Genomic DNA, 27,766 nt, shown 5'->3' with positions numbered 1-27,766 from the left:
GTTCAGGGCAAAGAAGACAAAAAGTCAACTCAGAAAACCCCCTGTGCTAACTGGCCAAGTATAAAATTGTGTACACAGAAGTTCTACACAATGACACCTCCAAACCAGTCTTTACTGTTCTAGAAGCTAAATTAAGTAACAAAAGAGACTTTTATGAATGAAATTTCCAAGCTCACTAGCAGTGAAGCAAAACATCAGAAACTACAAAGAAAAAAATGGAAAAGGCAGAGAACATCACTAGGCTATCACATAATCCCTGATGTCTGCACTTTGAAAACTGTGCTCTATTGTCATTCCACTCTGACTTGAGGAAATAGAAAACAAAAATGCAAGAATAATGAATGAACCAAATAGAACAGCTAAATAGAAGTGGACTCATCAGGCTGAAAAAAAGATGACTAAAGGAGGCTCTCACAAAGGACTAGAAATGCCATGACTACGCAGCAAAGGGAACATAGAACAGCTGCTCATTATCATTCTCAAGAGATAAATGACAAGACACAATAGAAGTTATCAGGTGGACAGGCCAAAAGTAAGCAAATTTTCAAACCAGCACATTCATAAGCTGTGAAAGTTACTGGCAGATTATTTTGTAGATACCTTGGTCGGTTTGAACACAGATGCAAGGAAGGAGTAAAAATATTGAACAAAAGCCTACAAACAGCCATCAACTGCAAATCAGAAAGCCTGGACTGCAAACTGTAGAAAACTGGAAGAATACATCAGAACTATTCCTTTTCTGTATTTCTTCCAATGCATTCATGAGCAGCAACTATCAGAAAAAGAATATGGATTAAGACAGACTTTTCTGACTTCAAATGGCCACTCGTTCTACTTGAAAATATGTCAGAATTTGCTTAATTTCCTCCTTGAAGCACTGGTTCCTATCACCCTCAAGACAGCAGGCCTGAAAAAAACTCCATGATTAGATCTTTTCTTGTGGAAATACACAGAATGAATGCACACTGGAATAAAGTCATTCCTTAGACTATGGTTTGATATGCTGAACAGAGCTATCCAAGGCTGATTTGACAAAACTGTAAGAGGTTTTATTTTCACAATCATGTGGAAAAAAGTACATTTCCAATAAACTCATTACCTTCACTTCAAAGCAGTTTAATCAACTGCCATCTCAGCTAGTTCACAAATGAAGCTTAAGGATATGTAAAGTATTGAAATATACTTACAAATATGGGCCGGGAAGCATATTCTTCCTCAAACAACATCTGGAGTGCAAAAAGAGCTGCCTACAGAAGAATATGTTGCAAAACATTAATGACGTTTTGAGAGTTCTTCAGATTGTTCATTTCTTTTTGTTTCTATGGGATTGATGCCCTTTTTATTTATTTATTTATTCTATGGCTGTTTGTGCAACTTGCTAGATCATACTGCCTGCCAGAAGTTACTACACTCAGTAAGTTTTACCCTTACCCCCAGCATCTTCCAGATGTTCCACAACACATACTCTTTTGGTAACGAGTAGAAAGGAAGCATCACAGGGAAACCAAGTAAGACCAAGACTACCCTGAAACCCAAATCACATCAGCACGTGGTTCCCTCTCTCATCTGCAGCACAATCCCCACCCCAAATATGGTTGTATGTACTCTTCCCAGTACACATTCACTGCCCTTGAGTATGGTTAGACACGTAGTTTCCAAAGGGTTCCAACCACCACAAATTTTACAATAAGAGCTGCAAATGTCTCCTCTGAAGGTCCTGAAAATGTCCTCCCTCCTCAGGATAAGAAAGTCACCCCTGAACATGCCCTTAGCATTATGTGAAGCCTACAGGCTCCTAGGCAAACCTCCACAATGACTGGTCAGATCTGCAAATGGCAAGTGATGTCACTGCACATGTTATTCAGCCTGTGGCAAAAATCTAAAGAAACACTGTGTAACACATCCAGCCACTTTTCCCCATAAAATCGTAAGACAGTTTTAAGTACCCTAACAACTTCACCCCCTGTGCTGAGCAGTTATTAGATAAAGAAAGAGGTGTTTAAATCCCATTAATTGTGGCATATTTCAACATTTTATTCCTTCTATTTTACCCTTCTAATCTTCTATTCGAAATTGTTCTTTCTTAAAACTGATGGCAGAGTTCTCCCCCAAAAGACACCTTTTAATAGAACTGCCTTACAAGCCTTCCCACACCTGAAACCAGATTCACTGGACATTCCCTCTCCAGTGGGCATCACAGGCATCCCTTGGACAGACATGCTTACAGTGAAAAATACAATCAGAAGTATTTGGAGATGATGAGCAATACAGTAGAGCTTCTGGGAATAACAGGACAGCTGGCACAGACAGCCAGAAAGATACAAATGGCACATATTAAGAGAAACCTTCTGGGAAAGGCTGATTAAAAACCATCTTCTCACATTCTACCCACTTGCTATCAACTGAAGAGTCTTTTCATATATGTAGGAAACAGTAGCTGATAGCTCAAAGAATATTATCCTGAATTTCCTTAGGTAGTAGACCAAATACTTACATTAGTGTGGTAGGGTTTTTTCCCCAGAAGTCTCACCTTAGCATTGGCAGTGTCAAATATGGTTTCCACCAGTAAGATGTCAACTCCTCCATCCAAAAGTCCTTTGGCTTGCTCTGTATAGGCTTCAACTAGTTCATCAAAAGCTGTAAAACAGGAATGATAACTTCATCTGGAGAAAAACCTTTCAAGACTACTGCCTAAGTCAAATAACTTGATGGCTATAAATACTTACTTATGTTCCTGTAATCTGGTCTCTCCACAGATGGTGACACAGAGAGTGTCCTGTTTGTTGGACCCATGGCTCCAGCAACATATCTCCTAATTCCTAGACCAAGACACAGGAGGGGAAAAAAACCCTAAATTATTTACCTCTGGCTTTACAGTGACAGTCAATGTAAAATACCTCAGAGGACACCAAGGCACACATATCATTCAAGGATGAAGAACTATAAAACAGGAAACTCTTGTCTCAAATCTAGAATTTAGTCAGCACAGGATCATCCAGCACAGCTGACTTTTTTTGTTTCAATCCAACAGGATGTCCAATATATACTCACAGGACAGAAGAACATTTCTGAAAAGGTCAGCTATCTCAATTAATTTTTCTTCTAAGAATCATTTGTCTCTAACACAAGAAACTTCATTTAATTACTCTAAATGCACAGCATAGAACTGTTCTGGCATTTTTCACTACATAACCTTATTTGAATATTCTGGCATGTGTCATAAAAGCCCCACTCTTTAAAAGTATGTTCCAAATCTTACTTTTTTATTGCATACTATGAAATCACATCAGCAAGGTGCTATCTAAACAGCAGCAGCACTGTTAGCCTGAAATACAGTTTGATTGTAGAATACAAGCAGAAATGAGTCTAGAAAGACAGCATCATCTACAGCAGTGTAAAGGAGCTCTAACCCTTCTCACATAATGCCTGGAAGGCATCTGTAGAAATGAAATGAAAATACTAAGATTATTAGTTGCCAAATAAAGTTAAACTACTAGACAAACACTAGGATTAACTGGTAATTCACATTTACCTACAATCAGCTATTCTAGTTCTGGAGTACAAAGACTTCTGCTGTACAAATCTAAGGAACTTCTAACAGTCCCTGCTGAATTTACTTTCTCTAAAACACATCTGAAGATCTATATCACCTGCAGTCTATACCAGGCAGGCACAGAACAGCTGTGCTGAACACCTTAAGGACCAGATCCTTCAAACATAATGAAATTAGTGTGATATAAACAGAGATATGAAATTGTTGTTATTGTGCGTAACTTGCAAACATGCACAGTGTCATTTTATGTCCCCATAATGTAAACCATCAAGTTATGCTCTAGTTAGTGACATTTCAAAGACAGCAGCATTGTCAAAACTACAAACAAGTAAAAAGTTAAAATAATACTAACCTGTCTGAGCAGTTACAGTGTCTGCTGCTTTTCTGGCCACCTGTGCAGAGACTCTGTTTAATCGATATGCCTGGAACAATTACAGAAAATTACTGAGCAACCTTTAGTTCAGTCCAGGGTAACTCATCCTCAAAGAAACACGACACTTGCATCCAGCAGCTTGAAGTACACTCCAAAGGTGCCAAGCCACACAAGTACGTATCAGCACTATCAAGAGGCTTCAAAAGGAACAGCTCAATACATCTCAGCAACAAAGTTACATGGCAGGCTCATCCTGCACATGCCCCGGCCTACAGCTGCTAATCATAAAATTTCATTCTTTAAGGTAGTAAATAAATCCTGCTAAGATCAACAGAAGCTGAAAGACAGGACTTTGGTGACAAAATTAGCCTACTCTTAAGTCCACTTTTTATTCAAGTAGTGTATTTCCAAGTATTTACTTTCACATATTTCCCATATAATATTTACTTTCCATATTTCACATGGAATTCTCAAAACAATACATAACAAAGAATAGGCACAATAAATGCAAACTAGAAAGGACTTCTACATACATCAGCACAAACAACACATAAGAAATATCCAGGAAAAAAGCAGTTCCATTGTGGCATTGGTAAGTTAGAATGACTGAAGCAAAACATCCCTGTTCACAGAACTGATAGATTCTACGAATGCTCAAAAAAAATCTAGGACTGATTATTATTGCCTGTACCTCTGCCAACAAGAAGCACACTATGTCTGTGACACAGCAAGTGCAATGTCCACAGCAGCAGAAAGGAGCTACAATCCCATCACATGGCTCAAGAGGCAGCATGCAGCCAAGACGCACAACACCAATGAATCCTGGGACTAAGCTAATCTTGGCTGCAAGCACATAATTAATATTTAATGTGTAAATAGTTAAGCATTCTTACCAAATGCTCAAGGCCGTAGTCAGCCTGTGCAACTCGGGTGCTGCTGAAAGTGTTGGTTTCAATGATGTCAGCGCCTGACAGCAAGTATTCCTGCAAGACACGAAAGAAACAAAGCCTGAGCTATGGAATGCAAGTAACCCAACTACTTTGTCTCATCCAGCTGACAAAAGGTCACAAATAATTTCCCAATTCAAATCTGATCACACTTTAAAGGCTTTATTCAAAAGCAGAGGGCCAAAGCAGTAGAAGTGTTCCATGTAAAGAATTTTCAGAATTTCAGTGCCAGTCACACTTTCTATTAACAAGTAACATATATAGAGTCACCTCTGCCACTGGAGCACATTCTAGATTTCTGCACAGGGATATGGTCAGACACAGTCCAATCACCTTCAGCAAGCAAGGGCTGCTGTGGGCAGTCTCAGAAAATGCCCAAATTAAACAACAGAAAAGATTAGAAAATGTAAATGTTCTGAAGAGATTTGTACAGGACAAGAGCACACTGGGACCAAATAGAAGCTTAGGAGAATTATGTTTTATGCAGATCTCATTAAAAGTTTAACTAATGACAGAGATTCACAAAACATTTAAGACTTCTACTCCATTTTCGTTGTCTAATTCCCACTGAAGTAAACTGAAATCAATGCAAACTTAAACAATTTTTCAGATTCTAGCTTGCATTTGTATAACCTTTATCAGTTGCCCTTTTCCCTAACTCATCTTTTTGACCCCTTTAAACCCTGGCATGATCATATTCAAGGAAATTAAAACACTTGAAATGCTAGTTAATCAAAAATACTGATGCCACCATTAAACATAAACCTCTCAAATTTTCCTACAAGAAGCAGATGAACTCATTGAGTTCAACAGTGCAAAAAAAGTCTTGATCCAAATGACAGCTGAAAATAAATTTGTTTTAAAATGTGTTTTGCTGCAAACAAATATGCTTTCTCTGAACTCCTCTTGAAAACACATAAAAATATCTACAAATAGAGATGTGAAAATATACAAGCTCTTAAATGTCAATCAACAATATATTAATTTTCTGAAAATTATCTAAACATGTTAAATTATAAAAGCTCACCAACTTTCCTGTCTACAAATACAGAAGGAAATAACATACTCAAAGCAGGAAGTTAATTTTTGCCTTTGAAAATACATCACATCTCTAACCTTTGAATCCGACTTTGCCAGCCAAGGCACAGCTAACATTTACTTTTTGAGCTACTGGTATCTGTGAGATCTAACTCACTAGGTCATTTACAAAAAATAAAAAAATATAAAAACTCATCCAAACAAACAAACAAAACAAAAAAACCAAAACAAAAAACCTGAACAAAGTATTTCTTTGTAGAAATATTTTCATCTATTATTGCAAGTTCCTTCTGTCCAGTTCTCAGAAGTAATAACCCCCTGGTAGCTCTAAATATGAAGTCACTACCCACTGCCCAGAAGGCCTCTGACCCAATAGTTGCTGCAGGGATGGGGACCACAAAAGACAGGTTTTTCAACACTCCTCCTAAAGCACCTATAACTGGCCATTACAGAGATACCAACAGGTTATTTGGTTTGAATCAATACATATATTCTCAAGTCACATCAATATTGCTCTGCTAAACCTGCTAAATTCAACTGTTAAAGCAGCTTACATTATTAAAACCACAAACTATTATAAATTCCAAGATTCATGAGCACTACTGCTCAGTTGAATTCAATCTACAAATACCTCCTTCTGAAATTTTTATAGGTCGAAGACTGATTCCTTCCAGCTCATCACTCTTAAAATCCAAAGAATGGCAGTTAAAACTTAATTAAAAACTATAGATTACTTTCCAAGTTTAACCAACATAAGCCAAATATGATTCTCATCAATGAAATACAGGCTTCAACTGAATAACAAATAGCTGCAACACCATTCAAGCATTCCAATTATTACAGTAAGACCTATGAATACCTGCAGCTCAATAAATAGACTTAGGAAGTTGTTTTTTAAAGTCTAATTGAAGACAGGAAAACAATGAAATCTGTTTGCAAATTCCTAATCATCAGCAGATTAGACTGTTTTATTCTGTGGGCCACACATTAATATTCTAGGGAAAAACAAGACTGTGGAAGCACATATACTCATTAACTACACAAGCCTGCTTCAGGCTGCCACATTTAACAGCCCTTCAATACACAATTATAGAAACACATCTAGAATTCAGATATGTCCTACTTAGATGCATCTCAAGTGCTAGCTGAGAACAAAAAGAGAAAATAAAAATGAAATAAAAAAGAATCTGCAATTAAGAGAAATACATCAGGGACATAAGTCAAAAAGGGATTTAAAAATAGCACTGCTTGGGTGACATCAGAAACCAAGATAAAAATGCTGTGCTCATGCAACCAGAACAGTCAAATCTGCTCATTCTTTTTCACATGGCTATCTAGCTCTCTCTTCCCTATCCCCAAAGGACAGTGGAGAGCCAGGAGCCTGTGGTACAGAAAATGGGAATGCAGAGGCCAAGCTCTCCCTCTTTCTCTTGTCAAGAGACAGAAACCAGAACCACCTACCTTGTGTATGTCACAGATTATATCAGGCTGAGTTATACTCAGAAGGTCATTATTGCCTTTCAAAGGCCTGGAATGATCTTTAAATTCATGCCCTCGGAAATCTTCTTCTGTCAGCGCATGTTGCTGGATCATGGTCCCCATACCCCCATCCAAAACCATTATCCGGTCCTGCAGAATAGATTCAATTTCATCTTGCACTCTTTTCTGGGGATCTGCTGGAAAAAGATAAACCCAATATTTAAGTCATTCTGAAATTCCCTATCTATACACATGGACAACTTGAGTTCTTCCCATTCAAGAATAAAGGAATCCTCTACTGAAATCAGACAGTAACTGGTTTACTTCACCTGCAGTTCCAATCACCTGATGTGAGGTAACAGCTGCATCTATCTAAATACAATTAGGCTCAATTGGTCCTTTACCTAAGGACAGTCACTCACACAGTCAACCACAGAAAAAATTAACAGAAGTTCACAAGGGCAAACATGAAAATCTCTACATAAACTAGTTTCCAAAACTGAAAAGTGTGATAATTTCCACCCCAGCAATGTCTGAACAGCAATACAGAGCTGCCTCTTGGTACCAGACACCAGACTTATACTTGTGTATAAGTGGTACACAAGCACAAAGCGGAAATTACTAAACTTCATTAAAAAAACAAACAAACAAACAAATACCCACATCTACTTTATTGCCTATGTCATAATGAGAAAGAGAAATAAACTGAGCAAACAAAAACAATTTTTCAACTGAGTCCTAAATTCCCTCAGGATTACAGTAGTAAATGACAACTTGACAAACATCAAGATACGCCAACAGATAATATCTGTTTTTACAGGCTTTACTTTCTTTTGCACAAAAGTAACAAGATACTCTTTTCCTCCTAAGTAATGCCAGAGGAAAATAGATCAGGCAAATCACATGGTTAATTTTAAGACATTGAGCAGGGTAAATCTAACCATGACTGAAACAAAACACTGTAGACATTTCAGCACTATCATTAGAAATGAATATGCAGTACTGCTTCAAGATCCCAAACACAGCCCATCCCAAACATTAATAAAAAGCTTAATCTGAGGCATTAAGAAAACAAACAAAAAACCCAAACCAAAAAAAACCCCAATAAAACCTCCAAGACCACAGCAAAAGTAATTCTACTTCTCCCCTTTAGAACATACACAGAATCATTTCAGAATGCAAGCACACATACAGAATCACAGAGTGGATCAGGTTGGAAGGGACCACAGGGGGTCATCCATCCCAACCTCCCTGATCAGGCAGGGTCATCCTAGAGTGCATGGCACAGGACTGAAACCAGGCAGTTCTTAAACATCTCCACAGGGAGACTCCACAACCTCTCTGGACAACCTATTCCAGTGCTTGTTCACCCTCACAGTGAAGAAGTTCTTCCTCACAACTTTCTGTGCATCAGTTTCTGCCTGTTGTCTCTTCTCCTGTTGGCTGGCACCATCAAGAATTGCTTGGATCCATCCTCCTGGTATGCCCCCTTTAGATACTTACAGGCATTGATAAGATTGTACATATAGCAAAATAACCAAACAACCTCTTTACCAAGAATGCAAACTACAAGAGTAGGACCCCACAGATGTTTCACAAACATGTGAATGATGTGCTATTCCTCATCTGTTTCATTCATTCAGCTTCATTTTACTCTTAAAGACTTGTTTTGCATTTAGGTTATGAACTATCATCAAAGCCCTTGTAAAAAAATGAATGATTTCCAAGGCACAAAAACATCCACATGTCTCATTACAACATAACTTACTACTACACACAATGGTACTTAAAAATCACTGGCAACTGCTAACTGATTTGACTTTTCTTCCTTCTGCACTTGTGCAATGCATCTTCTGATGTTTTGACATCAGTACTGTTAAAAAAGCCATGTGCTGGAGAGAAGCTGAGGCCATGAGGAAAGCATTACAAGGTTACATTTATACCAACGCTGGAAAAACAGCTCGAAATCAGAAGTAGGCTCAGCATGAAGAGAAGCCAAAGAAAATGTGCTCTCTAACAAGTATGAAGCATTTGAAGGCAGATTAAAACACCAAAAAGTAAGCCACCCTTGCTTCAAGTTGAAAGTTTTAACACCACACAGGCAGGCTCAGCAGGTTCTTACATAAGAGCTTAAATCTACTCACATTAAACCCTCAAATTATTCATGAAAATAAAATTAATCCTTGAGCTAAAGGCTTTTAGAAGCAAGACACGAAAAACTGTATCTGAAAGTAGGTCTGCAGTGCAGAGTCCTAATGGAGTGTAACTCATGTGCTTCCAAGAGCCACAGCCCAGTGAGACACACAGGCACTGAAGCTCACTGGTGCTTTAACAAGCCTCCTGAGCGAAATCCTTGGCCCTGAGAGCTGCATCCCAGGCAGCTGAGACAGGCTAGTGGAGTCCTCCCAGAACCAGTCCTGTTTTCCATAGGCTTTAACTTATGTGCATCCCAACTATCTCACCCACACTGAGAAGCAAAGATTTACCCTTTCGCTGAAATCCTGAACCTCACCTGGTCCATCTTGTTTTCTCTACTGCTTGCCTCATGGAACAGAAGCAATGAGCAGCCTATGGTTTTCTGCTCATAGGAGCACAGATCCTGCCTCATTGCTGCAAGAGCCTTACTCTGAAGTTTCAGATCTGTGCTTCTTCAGCAGCATCTCAGAAAGTTGCAGGAAATGTCGTGAACGGCGGAGGAATTGCAGCACACAATATGCGTGGATGACAAATCCCAGTTTATTGAAAGATCACACATATTTATATTGGTGTTAATGAAGCCATACATATTGCAAAAGCTGAGCTCATTATTGGTTAAAGCACACTTAGATCAACCACACCTACTTCTATGCTCTAATGATTATTTTGTTTCTATGTTTGCATTCTTCTAGCTTCTCTGCCTAGGATATCTACATTTTCTGGCAAGCGATTTTCTCCCCCATCTTCCCGTTTCAGCGAAGGTCACTGTGACCTTTGCCAGTGCCTGGACACTGGTTACATAATCCCCAGCTTGTTTCCCCTATCCTTATCCATCGGTATCACATCGAAATGTCCTTTCTCAGCTAACCAATTATCCAAAAAGCTCTCTACAAGGAAACAGGGTGGGAATCATGAGGGTGGCCATCAGTGCTTTACAGAGGGATGCAACAGCTCCAAGCCCACCAAAACCCAATTTACCTGTCCTGGCTACGGATAACAACAGACTCTTCTTCCAACAGGAGCATGCACTACTTGTCATGCCCTGGAATATTGATGGTGCAACTTCAAGCTGAAAACAAAGTTTGCAGACAGGTCCAAAAACACTCCAGAAATCAAAGAAGATGGATTCAAAAAGCCATGCTAGGAAGTGCTGAACTCCATCCTTGGAACAAAAGTAGGGAGGAAGCTGGGAGTCAGTTCTACCAACAAGTACCATAACCTTAATTCAGCATTCAGCTCAAGCAATTCCCCTCTCCAGCACAAAGAGGGTATGACAGAATATTACAAAATGAAAGAAAAAAAATGTTTGGACAAATTCCTAAGCAGGGAAAAATCAGGTCAGCCTTTTCTTTTTTGCTGATTTTGCTTACATACCCTGCTCTTACTGCTGCTCAGCCAGGAGCTGATGAAAATTTTGTTTAATGAAGGTTACTGGTGAGCTTTGGGAAATGGATATCCTTTTCCATTCAGCAGTGTCCAGGAAAATAAGCTGCTTCTCTTGCCATAAAAGAAAACAGAAGGAAACCAGCAGCGGTAACAGGACCCAGGACCAATTACCTTGATTTTACACTCTACTGAAACTTAAAACATAGAGCCCATTACCACAGAGTGCTGTAGGGCTGGAACTAGTTTAGAGGACCAAACCAAATGAACAAAAATAACAGCACTGGCCTAAAAGTCAATGGGATACAGAATGCAAAATAAAAAATCCTAATTCCCAGCTTCACTTCCCCAAGGTAAACACTCTGTCTTGAAATCATATGAACAAGGGAATGACTTGTCTACAACAGAGAAATTATCTGAGTTACAAGAACTTCTACTCCTTGTAGAGTAGCTGTTCACCCCTACAGTCATTCACCAACAATTATAAACTTCTCCCAACTGTAACCTTTCATTTTTCACATAGTAAGCAACTAAACAGTCAGGGAATAAGGCAAGACAATGTTCCTTCATGTCCTTATCCCAATTCAATCACATACAGACCACATGTGCAGAACCGAAGGGATGTGTGTTTTCCACAAGAAACAGGACTTCAAAGATTGCAATTTACTCTAAACCAAACTTTTGTGATGCTTGCAATGATTCTCAAAAGGTACTGCTTTTTATTATTGATGCGCTTCCATTACAAATTTATTTTTATTATAAAATAGTCTGGTATAGAAGTACTTTGAAGAGAATAAAGGATTACAAGTTGTTTCCAAAGCTCTTCTAAAGGAGCAAGCCAACTGTGACAGTATTAAAGTGTTTTCATCACATTAATGTGCCAGAACACAAGCTGAGGAACTATGCAGAGAGAGAGGCACCTACAGGACCCGCTGTTTCCTAGGCTGACCAGCTCCTCTCTTCACTGGAAACAGGGCCTCTCTATATTTGCACATCCAAATTCAACAAATCAGCATTCCCCCCAACAGCTCCAAGCACAAGTCTGCCCATCATTCAAAAAATTACTGTGCAGCATGCAGAATTTACAGTATTAGTACCTAGAAAGAATGCTCTTGCTATCAGCCTGCCACAGACAGCTCATGAGAACTTCAGCATTATTTGCTACTCAATTAATTTAATTGTCTTCAACTGGATGCCCTCTGGCAACAATAAGAGCTTCATGAACTGTAGCAACAGATGTTACACAGGTCCTCTGCAACAGTGGGCAGCAGTGCCCTGTTGCTATGTTATTTGTTACCCAGCCTATCCAAGGAGAGAAGTATTGGATCTTACCACTTCACCTTGGGCACTTATGTGCACCTTGCTAATACTTCCATGTTGGCAGCTGTCTTATGAACCATTCAGTTCTTACAGAACAGACAGACAAGATACTTACATACCCAATGCATTTACAAAGTCAGCTTGAGAGGCAAACAACCACTACAAAAGTCACCTAATTTTCAAAATAGCAGTGCCCTGTTAGCTGTGCCCACTGTCTCTAGCTAAACATGCAAATCCTAGGTTTAGAAAGCTCCCTGTGTTAGAACCACGATTGTTCATCTTCTGACATTAAACTGTCCACAACAGATATTCATTATAGGCAGGACTCACAGGGAAACAGACCTGCATGGCTTCACTTTGGGGGACGCCCTGCCCCTCAAAGGCTCCTGAGGAACACTGTGCTCAGCTTCTCCATAACCCACTCCTGAACCCAGGTCCTTTGCCTCGCTGCCAGAGGGACACACCACCACCTACTGCCTCATGCCTGCTCACTGGGGCTCCACAAATACCCCCATCACGCAATTTGTGCTTCTATGCAGAACTTCTCTCCCACTGCCACCGCTTCTCAAGCTGCTGCCACAACACCTTCACACTTTCCATTTCAGCCAAACCCATTTGGATCTGCAGCAGGGCAGTCACTAGCCCACAGCTGGACCCCAAGTGGCACGAGAGAGAGGGCAGGGCAGGGCAGGTCATGTCAACATCCTCTTTGCCAGAGGAACCTGGAGAAACCTCAGGCCATAGAAGCTGGCTGTGGAATTGGGGCCGAGCAGGACTGCAGGCCTGTTTTCACATGCCAAGGGATGCAGCCCGAGCTGAAGCACAAGCTCAGCACCAGGCACTCCCTCACGAGTATTGTTATAGATGGATAATGACAAGATTGGCTCTCACAATTAAGGGATAACTATTGTGTGAATATTAAGAAAAGCTTTAGTGATGTATAGTTATGTTATTGTAGTTTAGATGTCCTCTGTTTTCCCCATAGTGCCCTTTTCCCCTGTATTGTGACCTTCAGACAGCCGGGGTTGCCTAAGTCAGGTAAAAAGAAAGGAGGGACACACGGGAGAGTTGGGAATAGAAAAGCTTGCTGCTTAAGGGGTGGCAACACCTCATCTCCAATCAAGTTACAGGAAAGCAGTCTCCACCGATAAATTGCAAGGAAGAGCTGACTGACAGACTTTGGGAGGGGCCAGGGCTGGCTGATGCACCGCCCAGGGGTATAAAAGACTCAGCATCCATCTTGAAGAAAACGGGCCACGTGGTACCCACGAGAGTTTCCAGCGCTACGAATTTTTCCTTATATAGTCCTTTTGTTGTATTTTTGTCAAGGTTTAATAAACCTTTTTAAATTTTCAAAGTGAGCAGTTGCTTCTCACAAGTACTAAAAGGGGAAGTTCTTGGGATCTCTGCTGGCCGCAGCACCAGTGAAAGCAGCCACTGACAGACCAGTCCATTTTAAAACACCAACGCCAATTAGGAGCTGTAATTTTACTTATCCTCCCCATCCAACGACTTCTGTTTAACCCGTGAAATGACACTTTTGACTCAAGAGTCCCGAGCATCTGGAGCACACCCAGCCCCTCCCACCCAGCTACTCTCTCGGCATAGCTACGCCGCTGGACGGGTCGGTGCGGGTACCCTGGAGGTCCCTCCCAGCCCCTCCCTGGCAGGATGCAGTTGCTCCAAGGGGCCGGCACCAAAAAGCGCCCTCACTCATTCTTTGTCTCACTCACTCACTCACTCACTCCCGACACGCCACACGCAGCTTCTGCAGAAAAGTTACACGCGGTGCGTAAGTGCCGCCCCTGCCTGCACCCAGCCGCGGGCAGCACCAGGGAATGTGAAGGGCGGGCGCGGCCGCCGCCCCCTCACAGCCCGCCCGGCCGCCCCCGCCGCGGTGCCCCCGCGCCCCCCGGCGCTCGCGGCCGTTACCCGTCGGCCCCGTGGGAGCCATCGCTGCTGCCGAGACGTCACCGCCCGCGGCCGGGGGCCCGCGCGCCGCCCGTGACGCACGAGCTCCGCCCCGAGCGCGGGGCAGGCAGCGCTGCCCCTGCCGTGAGGGCAGCGGCGGGCGTCTGTCGTTCGTGGCCGATAGACAGACAGAGAGACAGACGCACAAACAAACCCAGCCGACGCGTTAAATGCCCCGGGGGGAGGGATGATTTTGGAGCCAGGCCGAGTTCAGTAAAATTGAGTTGTCTCTCATGGCGAGGAGAAGCGGGACGGGGATGTGGTGTAGGGGGATGATTCTTTCAAACTCAAGCAAATGTGCTGCCACTAGAGACGAATGTAGCGTTGGGAGGAGGCTTGTAAATAAGCCTTAGGGAAGCTGGAAGCCGGACATGCCAGTGATGGATGGATGCACGTTACTGTCACGTAAACCTGGAAGCAAAATTATACTAAAGAAATCAAATTTAAGTCACAGTTTTCTTGACAGATGAAAAAAAAACAAATGTGACATATTTTTACACAAGAGTTTGACTTTTGGTGGTATATCCTTTCAACTGCTATGTGAGGACTCACCTTCTAAAAGAAACAAATATTCACAGAACAACACTGCAATCACCACACTGTGTACAGAATGTACTGCCAAGAGTTGGAGTAGCTCAAAGGAATAACTGATCCTCTCATTTCATGTTAGTAATTCAAGTGCCAATAACAAGCCTGGGGAGCATTGTCATCTAAACAGGTTCAATGGTGAAAATATGAAAAGAAGGAAGCCTGTAAAATGGAAGCTAAACATTTACTCTTGAATTTTCTTTTGAGACACAGAAACAGTGATTACAAACTCCTTTGGGTCCAGTGTGATGTAAGAACTTTCGTAATCAACTGTCCCTTTGGTCAATAGTAAATCAAGTTTATTTATTTATTTATTTATTTGTAATTAGTCATGTTTAAGTAACATATATATCTCATTCATTTTCAGAATAAATGCTGGCAGCCCACAGATCAATTTGTAATAGTTCAACTTCAGTTGTAGGAGGCCATGCTCCAGTTTTGAATGACGGGAGACGTTGGAGAGCAGACCTTACCTGTCAGCAAACCACTGCAGTGGTCAGCCTGAGCTCCTAGAGCAAAAATGTGTCCCAACATTCCAGTGTAAGATGTGGTTGTTGGGAAACCCATACTCTTTAAAAACCTAACAACAGAAGTGGAATACACTAAACAGAAGCAGAAATTAGGTATTCCTAATGAGTGCCTAGTTTGATCCCTAATACACACAATTTGCATATATTACAGAGGTAGGCAATGCTTTGAAAACATCATGAGATGTTTTGAGATTTTAGGGGGTGCATTTCCTTGCTTGACTTTTTGACAGCTTCCACCCTTTTTGTCATGTGACATAACACAGTGAAAATTTCCTCTGGCAGCAATGCAGGTTACAAAGCTCACTGTCTATACAGTTGCTTTGTGGTGACAGATCTTTGTACCACAGTTCAGCACGTCCTTGTGCTGATGCAGTTGTTTGTGTAACTGCTGCAAAGTAGGTCAGTGGGGAAAAAAAAAAGCTGCAGATTTGAGGGTGCATTTGAAAAGGATCATTTCACATATCCCAGATCCTTTGCAGTTTCACAATCAAATTAAGCCAGTTTGACTGTGTGATGCTGTGAAAGGTTAGTCCCAAATGCCACCCTGTGCTGTCCTTCTGTTTCCATCCTTATCCTTGTGTGGGTGCTAGCCCTTGAACACAGTTCTTCTGTAAAAGTCAGTTATCAGTGGTAACAGATCTTTGATCCAGTTCATCTGCAGCAGAATGATCTCTAGGGGTGATGTAGGAACAGCAGCAGGAAGAGAGGGCAACAACCTTCCAGCCTCAGACTGTGTTCAGTCTGCTTGAGAAACTACAGTTGTACAAACAACCGAAGGAGCACAACTGAAGCAGGATACACTGAAGAGGAATGAGTGGATGAGTGGTAAAGGTATCATTCATCCAACAAAGAAGTAACAACACAAAACTTCAGCCTTAATGTGTTTTGCAGTGTTAGAGAATCCCAGGTCCCTTTTCCTGGGATTCCCTGCTTTAGTTTCAATGCCGACAGTATTGCGCAGTGCTGGGAGTCCGATATGTGTGTCCCTATCCCAAGGCTGACACACAGCTGCAATTACCAAGATTTTTGAGCTGTTTTTTGAGATGCTCTAACACATGGTGTGTTTGGAGGGAGCATTCAAGCATTTGCAGTGAACATGTCCTTAAGCTTGAAATGTGGTGTTTTTTGTTTTTTTTGGTTTGGTTTGTTTTCTGTTACGGAGCATTGTTCTTATTTTGCTAAATTAGCCTGTCAAAATACTGTTCCATTTAATACATTCCCTTTAATACCAGGAGCAGCTTAGAGTTGCAGAGCAGTGAGTAAAGCAGAGCAGAACACAAAGTTGGCATCATTCCTGTGTGTGAGAAACCTGACCTTAGCACTGTGGGGAATTAGCCCTATTTAAACATCAGGTGCAGACATGGAGTCACTCACACATCATGGTGAGAATCCTGGTTTCTGAAGGGGGTTATATGTGGTGGTTTAGTGAAGCTAGTGTCTTCCTAATTGCAGCAAGACTAAATCCAAATTAATATCCTTAGCAAAAGAAATAAAAAAACTCTAAGATCGAGTTCTGGTGTTTATTCCAAGTATATTTGAATGTGTTTTCAAACCACTGTTTCCCCAGCTCCTCCCACACACAGAGATAAACTCTCACAAAAAGATCTTTTAAACCAGGCAGTGTTTGAAGCAAACAAAGCCATCCTCATATTTTGATTATTTTTTCAGTGCTGAGGATCTGTTCACCAGCTTGTTACTCTACTTGCACACCCATGCATTCAAACAACACACTCACCTTACATGTGTGTAAGGTCAAACACAAGTCTTTAGCCCACTCTTAGCTTTTGGAGTTGTTTTAAATATCTCCACAATATTAATTACAAAAATACACATCTCCCATATTATTTGCCTTTATTTCTGAGGATGCAGTTCCTAATGGGTTTTTCACATAAGTACTCCTTATTTAAACAAGAAAGTAGAATTAGTCGTGTTACTATAGAAGAGTTGCATTTTAGAGAAATATATCCAAGCAAAGCATTTACAACTCCATGCAGAAGACTGAAGGGGAAAGCAGATTAATCTGATTTCAGAGTACAGGTCTTGGCACTGTCTTCTGTGAAGTTACTACTTGTGCTGTTTTGCTGCAGCTGGATTCTTGCCCAATTTTGATTACTCACTTGCACGACTTATTTCATATTTTCAGAATTTCCTCTGAGCTTAAGAATTACTATTTATTTTTAATAATTTTGTAGACCCACAACTTAGAGGGTGATTTTTCTGTGATCCAAATACAAATTATCTGTTCTGTATAAGTTAAATTATGATCTTAACATTTTTCTTCCAGGATCAAAATCTTACGTGAAGGTAAAAGAAAGCTGAGTGATTTGAGATTAGTTCTAAGCACACTCCAAATGTCAGAATAGCCTATTAAAGATATTAAACCAACAACTTTGTTCTACATATTTACCAAAGATTTTGGACTTCACTACTTAAAAAAAAGCCCAAAGTCTTCATGACAGTGAAAACAAACACACTTAGAGTGAACTGAGTATAACCTTTTGCATCTTTAGAGAATCTTTGTTGATGAAAGAGTGTATAAATGCCTGGAAGAACTAAAATGCAGGCATGAGAGGACTGGAAATTCAATAGGGGATGTAGTCTTAGAGCTTATTCATACTGCAGGCAAATTGTGTCAACTGCTTTCAACTAGTTACAGATTTGTGCCTGTAAATATTTTGTATTTATTTAATTATGAAATTTTGCAGCATTTTTAAAACTCTTAAGTATGCACCTTTCAGGTATACACATCAAAATCATAGAAGAGAGGCTGGTGGTGTTCTCTGGGCCATACCAGTCGATAGACAAGCTCAGAGATACAGACTCCAGGAGCTGAAGGGAACTGTCAGAGCACGAGCCCCAGGCATACTTTTGCTGCCTGTGCACTGTAAATGGGATTACAGTTCTCCTGACAAGCACATCAGTTTGTGATCGACACAGCTTGAGATCTATGAAAATGTGGTGGCTGAGGAGGATTATAGAAAGGTTTGAGCAGCTCTGAATGGTGGACAATGAAAAAACAAAGCCAATCAGCCCAGCCATCTGCATTCTGGTAGTGCTGCCACAGCACAATGAGGCAGAGAAAAGGGACATGCACAGGTCCCTTTTGTGTGATGTGTGAGTGGCACTGGAGAGCTTCCAGCAGTGCATCCAGCTGTCAGGCATGGCTCCATCGCTGGGAGAGAGCAGCCTCAATTCTGTCGCTTTCTTTCATTAAAAAGCAAAACTTGTGAGATTTTTCTTGCAAGGGTAGAGGGAATCTTTCTGTGTAAAATACCTTCAAAGACCAGTGCTCTACTTGGCTTTCTCTAACTTACACAGAGAAACAGCCCAGTATGTTGTCAACCATCTCTTAAAAATCATGTTTTATAGACAGTTCTCATTAAAGGACTTTGAAACCGCATGGTTCATTCAGTTTGATTTAAAGTCTAACATGTTAGGTTTCAAAACTTTGTGGAAGCTGCTTATGAGCACAGACCTAACCGTGACATTTTCCCCACCCTTTCTATAGGCAGGCACCATCTCCCTTACCTTGAGAGGGATTTGAGCAATGCTATCCCCTCCCATGCATTCAATTCATTCTAGAAGAGCAGAAATAGAGAAGGGAGAAGGATGATGAGGTCAGGAGCAAGGAAACAGCAGCATAGATTTAAGTCCCAGATATGAGGTAGAAAACAAGTTTAAGGAACCTCTTCCAGAAATATAAACCCTTCTAGAAAGTTTCTTTTGCTGGAGATATTAACTATGACTAAAGAAAATTGTTGTCAAATCAACATACTAAATGAAAAAAAATGCAAGTGATACAACAATATAGAATTATCAGACAAAAAAAGAACCTTAATGCCGAAAGTCATATGTATGAATGAAGAAATGAAGAAACATGAAAAAATACTCAGTGGTGATGTTGGTTGTAAATCTTGCCTAAGCTTCAGAAATAAAATTGTGAGGAAAAACAAGCCTCTTACACCAGCAACAACATGGGCAAGAGACACTGACCAGGAATGCTGCTCTAGGGCAGAGTCTTTCTTTAGTTATCAGTAATACACATTTACATTTTAAAAAATGCCCAGAGTGTACTTTGTCATCCTAAAGGCCAAGTATTTCCACCCTGTTGGTTACTGATACCTGTCAGGTCCTACACTTTGGCAAGTTCTCAACATAGAAGTGAAAAATTTCTGTTGTTAGCCTGTGGTCTACAATAATTCCATTTGAGTTTTTCTTTTCCTTTGGTATCTCTTTTTTGCCTTGTCAAGCTAAAGGACTTCGCTTTGGGCCTTAACACTTGTTAAAGTGTTAAGGTGGCACTTAATAATAAAATGTATTAAGCAATCTAAGATCTGCTGACAAGTCCTCAGAAGTCTCTGTTAGCATTGCTACATCGTGTTAGCATTTTCCTTGTATATTTTCCAGGATCAGGAAAGTGGTCTTTGTACAACCCCTCATGTAGCAGAGCCACTGTCAATGAGTTGAGCTTGGAGGCAACATAAGAGAGCTGCAAGAGAAAGTAGATCCAAGTCTCCCTGTATATTCTTGCACATGCAAATACTGTGTATTATCTTTCCCTCCTCTCCTGTTTGCTCTCCCACGTGCAGATAGGACAGGTACATTGGGAGCTGGCAAAGCCTCCAGGAGGGTATGAAGAGGGTAGAGGCTGGGGTGTTGGTTAATCACACTTAAGTCTCCCGTCCCCTCTTTCCTATGTAGAGCAAAACTCACTGCAAGCACATGGATTTTGATGTCAGCAGGTGCTGGTGGAATAATCTGTGGTTTATATCTTAAATTTTCGTGTGGTACACAAACATCCTTCCATATAGAGCTGATGACTGAAGAGCATACTATAATTCCTGTCTATTGACGGGTCTGATAAGTACTTCGGGAGTAGCAGGTAAAGCTAAAGATATTAAATAAAAACAAAGGGAAGAACACTCTATTGCCTTAGGACAAATCAAGAATAACTGCATTCTGATCAAGCAGAAATAAAGTGTCTCCCTTTAAAATCCAGTTCAAGGGAGCCTTGAAATCATTAAACTAGATTTGAGTCAACATCTCCAGTCAGAAACATTTAAGCTCTAAGGGACAGTTGTTAAAAGTGGGAAGAGAGCAGTGGTAGACAGAGGCTGTGTCTGAGTTAGAAGGGAAAGTGATCTGCTGAGAGACTGTAATACTGGCAGGAAGAGGGATGCCTCCTCAGAAAAGGCAAATTAATGACCAGGATTGCTAAAGGCAATCCTGTCTGCAGAGCAGCACTTCAGTTAAAGGCCACCACTACAAGAAGGGGTAATGACCCTGATCAGGAATGCTGCCTTATTCCAAAAGGCAGAATGTTCATTTCACTATAGCTGTTCCAGTTGTCCCTTGCAAATAAGGCCAGCCAGGCCATCTGGGTTCAGGGTCTGGCTTGAAGAAACAATGAGTTTTACAGAAAATCTGCTTTAGCTCCCAGGAGAGCAGGAGTGTTGGGGCAGTCAGGTGGGGTCATAATTGAATGGTTTCAGTTTTTCATGCTGTAAGAAAATGAAAAAGCTAGTTATTAATTTTTGATGGATTGAAGGTGTTTGCACAACCATAATCAAAACAATTAGTTTGTAGTGCTGTTGGGACAAGTCTTCTTAAGTTTAGGCGGCTGATAGAAATGTATTTTTTGTTAAGAAGAATGAAAAATGTTAAAAAATGTATTGTCTTTTTTATATAAAGTTTACATTTTTCTTTTTTCTACAAGCATAATTTCCACTTCTTACAACTGCATATGCAGTTATACTAAAATGAAAAATGGGAAAAAAGTTAAATGTAATTCAACGGCTTAAGAATGTAATAATACTTGTACATTTTTATTTACATATTAAAATACTGACATTTCAAGCCCATGAAGTGACCTACAAGTCACTTCAGATAATGAGACAGCTATTATTTCCAAGTGCCAAAATTGTTTGCAGGGTAGTATGGGTGTTTGCCAGCTTGCTGTGGCAAATCAGGCCTTGGAACCTTCCACTGGCAAATACTGAAGGTAAAAGTTAGAGGTGCCAGGGAGTGGTTGTCCCAAGACACTGCACAAATCACAGCAAGACCACCCAATGTTAGATCCTGTGCCTTTGGTTTAATGACAGCAGCAATAGACAGGATGTCAGGGATGTGGTGTTCGATCACATCTGCCATACATGTTCATCACACTCACCTGGGTACCCCCCAAACATTACTGGATGTCTGATTTTCATTTAAATAGGTTTGCTAAAGAGTTTGTCACAACTGTTACTGAGGTTTGTTTCCTGGGAGCTAACATTTCCTCTCTCCTGGACTGCCTGTGTTTTGCAAACATTTCGTCGGAAAGCTGGAATCACGTCCATATTAATTCTGGTAGATTACCAGAAGATAAAGCTATAACCAGAACAACCAAAAAGACTTTGGGAAACAGCTTGAAAAAGATTAAGGAACGAAAAGTAAATCTTTTTTTCAAGCATATCCAATAGGCTAGTGGAGGGGGTTTATAGGTGCAGACGGTCCTACTGAAAGGAGTACAGGAGCTCTCAAAGCAGATATATTACTTTGGCAGAAAAACAGCCTAAATTTTTGGCATCAGTATGCAGAGTTCTACAAGTTTGTGATCCACAAATTACTGTCAGCTTGGAGACTCTTTTGGTCACACATGACCACTTACCATCTCCTTTTCAGACTTTTCCATTATTCCTCCAGTTCATAATGGTCAGAGCTAGGATACAAGTCTGAAGATGTTTGATACAGCCATTCTTTGCTTTTCTGTGGTGCCTTTTCTTAATTATAAGAATTTGCCGTGCCTGTACTGACAGTTCCATTCAAATCAAGACCAGACTTGCTGGCAACTTGTGCAAACATTTCTTCTCTTTCAGTCTTATCAGCAGACCAGCTAAAACCTGAAACAGGACCTTCAGTGTCTGAGCCAGAGGAGCTGTTCTATACCTGGGCTTCTGCCACAAGTATCCCTTATGCAGCTGGAAGGCTCCAGCTCAGGAGAGCACACAGGACAACCACTCCTCCCAAGGACAGTGCTCAAGGTCATTTTCCACTCAAAGCATTAAAATGAATCCTGAAAGGAAGAAAGTTTCCATGTGTTGGGGCCAAATAAAACAGCCAGGTTTTGAAACAAAACAGCCAGGTGCAAGTAGATAAGGGATGGATGGGTGTTAAAATAGCCTCAGAACATTTTTGTCTCAGGACATTCATCCAACATACTTGATTTCCAAGTAATTAAAGCAATATGCTGATAAACAAATTTGTGAAAAGCAGTATTACAAATGCTAATGCAATTTCCCAAAACCTAGCAAATTAGCAGAGGAATTTCTTTCAAAGATTAGAATATGAAATCCTAGTCAAGCTCATATATGGAAAAGACTTGGCTTATTGTTTAATATAGCTGCCCTAATTAATGAGGGGAACAACTGGCACTCCTAGTACTGGCTCAAGGTTTGTTGTCTGAACATAAATGTTCTTTTGTTGGGAATTATAAAGGACTTTCAGTGAAAGTAGGTGGCTAGGTCCCTAATTCCACAGTTATACAATCACTTTAAGGTAATGTAAATACAGGCTGCTGCTCCAGGGGATAATCTACAGTTCTAAGCACTCTAGATATGTATTCCCAGCCAGCATGGTAACCAGACCAGGGAACTGTTCTATTTATAAATTAATGGGATCATGGAAAAAGCAGAGATAGACTTGTCCTTTGTGGTGGCAGCCCACACCTTGGGTTAAAATTAGAAAGGAATTACACATTTTAAAAAGATGTGAAATAAAATCCAGCTTAGAACAGTCAGTTTTCCTATATAAAAATATTTGATCTAAAACAAGTAGAATCTCACCAGAACATGCTAACAACTGTCTGTAGTCCGGGCTTAATGCTGCTGAAGTGGCTCCCAAAGAAAATACCCTGTGAACACAAGCAGAAGGTAGACTTATGCACAAGCAAGTAAGTGCACCAGTTGTTAACCATGAGACTTGGGGAAGAGTGGCACAGGTAATGAATAGATATTATTTTCTCATTAAATATTACTGGAACTATTTGTAGAAGCCTACCAAAAATATTGATATCATTATAGTGAGGATAGCATATTCATTTACTAATGATGATCAAACTATTGCTTCTTTACAGAATTAGTCTCAACTACAAGCTATTTCAATCAAGAAAGGAAACTGCTTACCATCCAAATCCAGCTGCTAACAGGAGCTATATTCCTCCTTCAGTGAGACCACTTGTGTCTGGGAAAACCTTTACAGACACCATGAACAACCTGAATAAAAGAACATGATCTCCAAGAATTCAGAAACTGAACAACAGGATGTTCTGATGAAAATACAAGCCTCTAGGAATGGCTCTGACCCAAGCCTTTTGTGGTCAGTGGATAAAAAAACAGTGATGGAAACTGTGTACAAAGAAGGGAGGTGTGAAGGTAGCATAGAGCTGACAGCAGATTTCTACCTGTATCAGAACCTTTTAAAAATCAGTGTCTGAAAATTATTACAATGAAATCAAAATTATCTTGGCAGGAGATTTTTCAAAGAACTGCTGTATTCATGTAAAGTCACAGAAGACATCTGTATTACAGTCATTTAAGCAACTTAAAACCTTACCAACTTTTGTGGACTGTAATTTATTCTACAATCTTCATTCACATGTTCATCAAAATAATGCTATACCTCCAGCTACTGAACCTTGATTTGGCCCCTGTGATTGACACATTTATTACCCCTGACTCAACTACTGTACTTTTTTCATAGTAAAACTAGTTTGCTGCCAGAATTATGTGGACAGAAAACATTGCTGTGTGGATTCCCAGTGGAAAGATGATTCCTGCAGAAATATACAAATGCCACCTACTAAAAACAGAGCCTTAGAGGAAAAGAAAATCTCTCTGTAAAACCCACAGTCCCTGAACATGATCACAGAACATTTTAAAGGACCTTGAGGAGTACCCTCTCTAGGGTAAAATAACGCAGTTTACTTATATTGGTCCTGGGAGAAACATTTTATGACACATCGTCATTTTACACAAAAGTCATGTTAAAGTAATAATTATGGTATAACATTTTTAGGCAAGTGTGAATGGATAATTAATCCCTGCAGTTCTCAGCCACTGGTTCTGTTCATTCTGCTTTAGAAATTAGAAACCTGATATAAGATTGGAAAAATTACTTTTCAAGTTTTTCTCTTGCTTCTGATAACATTATCCCTCACATGCTTTGATCAACAGAACGCAGCTAAAGGAGCTTAGAAGTCCCATCCATACTATCAGAAACAGGAGTAATATCACAATATAAAAAATAGTGGATAGAGAACATGAACCTGAGAGAGGTGTAAGATATAAACTTTGTGCCAATTTTTTTTGCATAATCCTGCCTGTAGCACTAACATTTTGCTTTTGTGCCACACTTTTCAGAAGTTTTGTTCTTCCAGTTGCATTAAACCGTGACAATGAGAGATAGATAGATTTATTTTTTAATAGGATTCGGCTTGACCAGCCGTCATTTAGCTGGAGATGGCTTTGCTTTAAGGCAGAGCTTCCTGACTTAGTTTGTACAGGCACTGTGATCACAGAAGGAGATGGCACTGCACCATGTCCTTATCAGCAGTGGCAGTAGCAGCTTCTGGCTGTGTGCAAGGCTCCACGTGCGCTGTAGGAGATGAGATCCTAGCCCTAGCAAGTCCTCTGCTGGCCTTTGTACACAAGGGAGAAGGAAGAGGTATTTGGTCATTGTCTGTCTCCTCTGGGATTGTTTTAAAATGCTCCCACTCCACCCACCTTAACCTGCAGGGTGCCTGTTTTAGGATTGAAATCACACACAGAATTTTAATGCTTGCCATCCATAAATTTCCAAACAATGGCCAGAAAAAGCACCGTTGCATACTTAACATCTGCTTTTTTTGCACATGAGGAAAAAGTGACATACAGAAAAATTAAGGCCAATGTCCTCAAAAGCAGTAGTGCCTCTGTCCCACTGAAATCAATCTAAGCTTGGAGTCTAACAAGTTAGGGACATCTGTGCTCAGGTGACCTAAATGGAAGGTCTCCAACTCATCCTGAGCTCCATCTCTCTTCATGAAAACAGACCTATACCTCCAGCACACAGACTGTTGTTCACGCAGACACAATGTATTGAAATGTGTGACAGATTTTGAACTTTTTGCATCTGAAAACTCCTTTGATGTTCAGAGATGTTTCCAGTTCATAGAGGGAGCCACTAGGTTAATTGCCAACGACAGAGTCTCATAAGGTTTTGAAAAGCAGACTTTATTTAATAGGCACATCATTGCTTTAATAGCACTGGGCTGCACAGCTTGCTTCACCATTTGTAAATGGTTTTGTTTGATTACATTGCATTTCCTCAGTGTCAGTAGGATTCAAGTAAAAAAATTACTGCTTTTATTCTCTGTCATTTCTCAAGATGGAAAAAACCAGTAAACGTCTCGCACACAGGAGCAGGGTACAGACAGAACTGCCTGCGACGCAGCAGAACTCAAGACAAAGTGAATTCTGAGCGCTGAACAGTTAAAGCTGCAAGACAACCATACTACATTTGCTCAGATGGGAGTTTGCTTTATGCAGGATAGAGATGAATGTTGCCCACTAATACATATAATAATGCATTTTCATACTGAGAAACAAAGACTGTCCAACATAGACAAGAATGAGGGTTTCATAACAAAACAGTTCACATGAAATTAGCTTTTCTGATTATAAAAGTTGTATTCCCTCAGCTGTAAAAGTTAAAGGCCTAAAAGAAAAGAACTGCTTACAGAGCTCTAAAAATGCACTTTAATCAGCTTTTCCCCCTTATATTACAACTCTTTGAGACAAAAGCATAGCATTCTGGATTCTTTTTGCAATTAAGTAGTTTATGTGGTTGTTATATTTCTTCCCTGAAAATCTGCATTTTAGTATTTTATTAAATTCCACCAATAGAAGCATACAAAATCAGAAATCATAAGAGGAAAGTAATATTGCTCTATGAAAGAAAAAAAGCATGACTTCTAACAGTTTTCTGAACATCATAAAAGAAGCGCATATGGCATTGAAACATTTTGAAAATGGAGAAATATTTTGTGAGTTTCAACGTTTTAAGGTTTTACATTCTGTTTTCTGAATGTATATTTCCAAAATTAATATCTTTCAATTTTTTAATAGATTTTCTAGCATTGCATAGGACGGACAACCTAAAACCAACAAGGCAGGTATCTAGCGTGCTGCACACTTTAGTATACACCGGTTACATCAGTTACTAGCACTTTACACTGACGGTACCTACTGTATTTGTAAAATTTGTTTTTAAATCAGCTTGTCAAAGCTTTTGAGAAGCAATCTGGGCAATAAGGTGGGTATTTTTAGTGTCTACCATGAATACAGCCAGTTACTGACTCAGAGGTCGCTCTCTCCATACAGTGCCGATGAAAAAGAGGTGTAATCCAGAGCCCCAGGAACGGAGCCTGGGCCAGTGTACGGTGGCATTCTCTTGATGCAGTACTGAGCCTGCTCAGGAGGCAGCTCTCGACGCAACTCATCTGCCAGGATATAAGGCTGGGAGGGGGAAAAGGATTGACAAATTCAGTATTTGTTCTTCAAAATCACAAAATATATTTATTTTCTGTAACTAATAGATTTGGGCATCTTGCCTATTTTTCTGAGAGCAAATATTTTCCTCTGTAAATTCCATCACAAATTATGAGTTGAAGGGGGCAATTCCACCAACAAACTGATTAGGTCAAAATGCAGTGTCAGGATATGTGACTGCATATGTTAGCTACCAAGCACTGTGCAGCCATGGGCAGACTGCTACAGATACAGCTTATTCCTAGATAGTCAGTATCTCTGCAGTGCACTACTGCCCCTTCTGCAGTGACAGGACAGATGCAGGTAGTTCCTCTTAGTTTCAAGGTTCTAATATATGTGTAAAGAAAGATGCATTATTTTTCTTAATGGCATGCATTTATGACATGAAGGATACCCTCTGTTAACAGACTTGACATTGCTTAAAATAGCAATCTAATTAAACCACTTTTTCCTGAGACCATCTTCCACATGAATTGCTACTGAGAACATGTCTGGAATTTAAAATGTGGTCCACATTAACTGAAATCACAAAATCAATACAAGCAGCTGGAATGAGAAAATCAATAGAGTGAGCCTGGGCAAATAGACCTGTACTGCTGTGATCTCTCCTTTCTCCACAGCAGAGGATTGGTTTTGTGGCAGCATTGTTTATGGCCCTGACTCCTCCAGAAGCTCTTGTGTTGCCATTATACTCCCTTACATCTTCAAACACCACTCAGTCACAAGTGCATCTGGCAGTGGGGATGAAAGTATGCCAAATTCAGGAGCTTTCTCTACAAACCCAGTAACTACAGGAGGCTTCCTCCTGCTGCTCCTTCTAG

At 40.3% G+C, this 27,766-nt stretch overlaps 2 protein-coding genes across 7 annotated transcripts in view; both read right to left on the bottom strand.

Moving 5' to 3' along the window:
• Positions 1-14,290, bottom strand: part of MTR (5-methyltetrahydrofolate-homocysteine methyltransferase) — a 51,359-nt gene extending 37,069 nt beyond the window's left edge. For 2 of the 3 annotated variants that reach the window (XM_066546795.1, XM_066546799.1), the window contains exons 1-7: positions 14,222-14,290; positions 7,373-7,587; positions 4,820-4,909; positions 3,906-3,975; positions 2,727-2,819; positions 2,531-2,637; positions 1,188-1,247 (exon numbers count right to left, since the gene is read on the bottom strand). In XM_066546795.1, coding sequence (XP_066402892.1) covers positions 1,188-1,247; positions 2,531-2,637; positions 2,727-2,819; positions 3,906-3,975; positions 4,820-4,909; positions 7,373-7,587; positions 14,222-14,243 — 657 coding nt within the window. In that variant the 5' untranslated portion in view covers positions 14,244-14,290. The remainder of the gene's footprint in view (positions 1-1,187; positions 1,248-2,530; positions 2,638-2,726; positions 2,820-3,905; positions 3,976-4,819; positions 4,910-7,372; positions 7,588-14,221) is intronic. The other variant, XM_066546796.1, reaches the window with a different exon arrangement.
• Positions 14,291-26,418: 12,128 nt separating this feature from the next.
• ACTN2 (actinin alpha 2) overlaps positions 26,419-27,766 on the bottom strand; it is a 65,861-nt gene continuing 64,513 nt past the window's right edge. For all 4 annotated transcript variants that reach the window (XM_066545668.1, XM_066545669.1, XM_066545670.1 and 1 more), the window contains one exon: positions 26,419-26,912. In XM_066545668.1, coding sequence (XP_066401765.1) covers positions 26,754-26,912 — 159 coding nt within the window. In that variant the 3' untranslated portion in view covers positions 26,419-26,753. The remainder of the gene's footprint in view (positions 26,913-27,766) is intronic.

Source organism: Molothrus aeneus, chromosome 3, assembly GCF_037042795.1.
Source record: "Molothrus aeneus isolate 106 chromosome 3, BPBGC_Maene_1.0, whole genome shotgun sequence".
NCBI classification, from domain to species: domain Eukaryota; kingdom Metazoa; phylum Chordata; class Aves; order Passeriformes; family Icteridae; genus Molothrus; species Molothrus aeneus.
The sequence above is the reverse complement of the archived record's forward strand: the minus strand, read 5'-3'. Positions and strand labels throughout refer to the sequence as shown.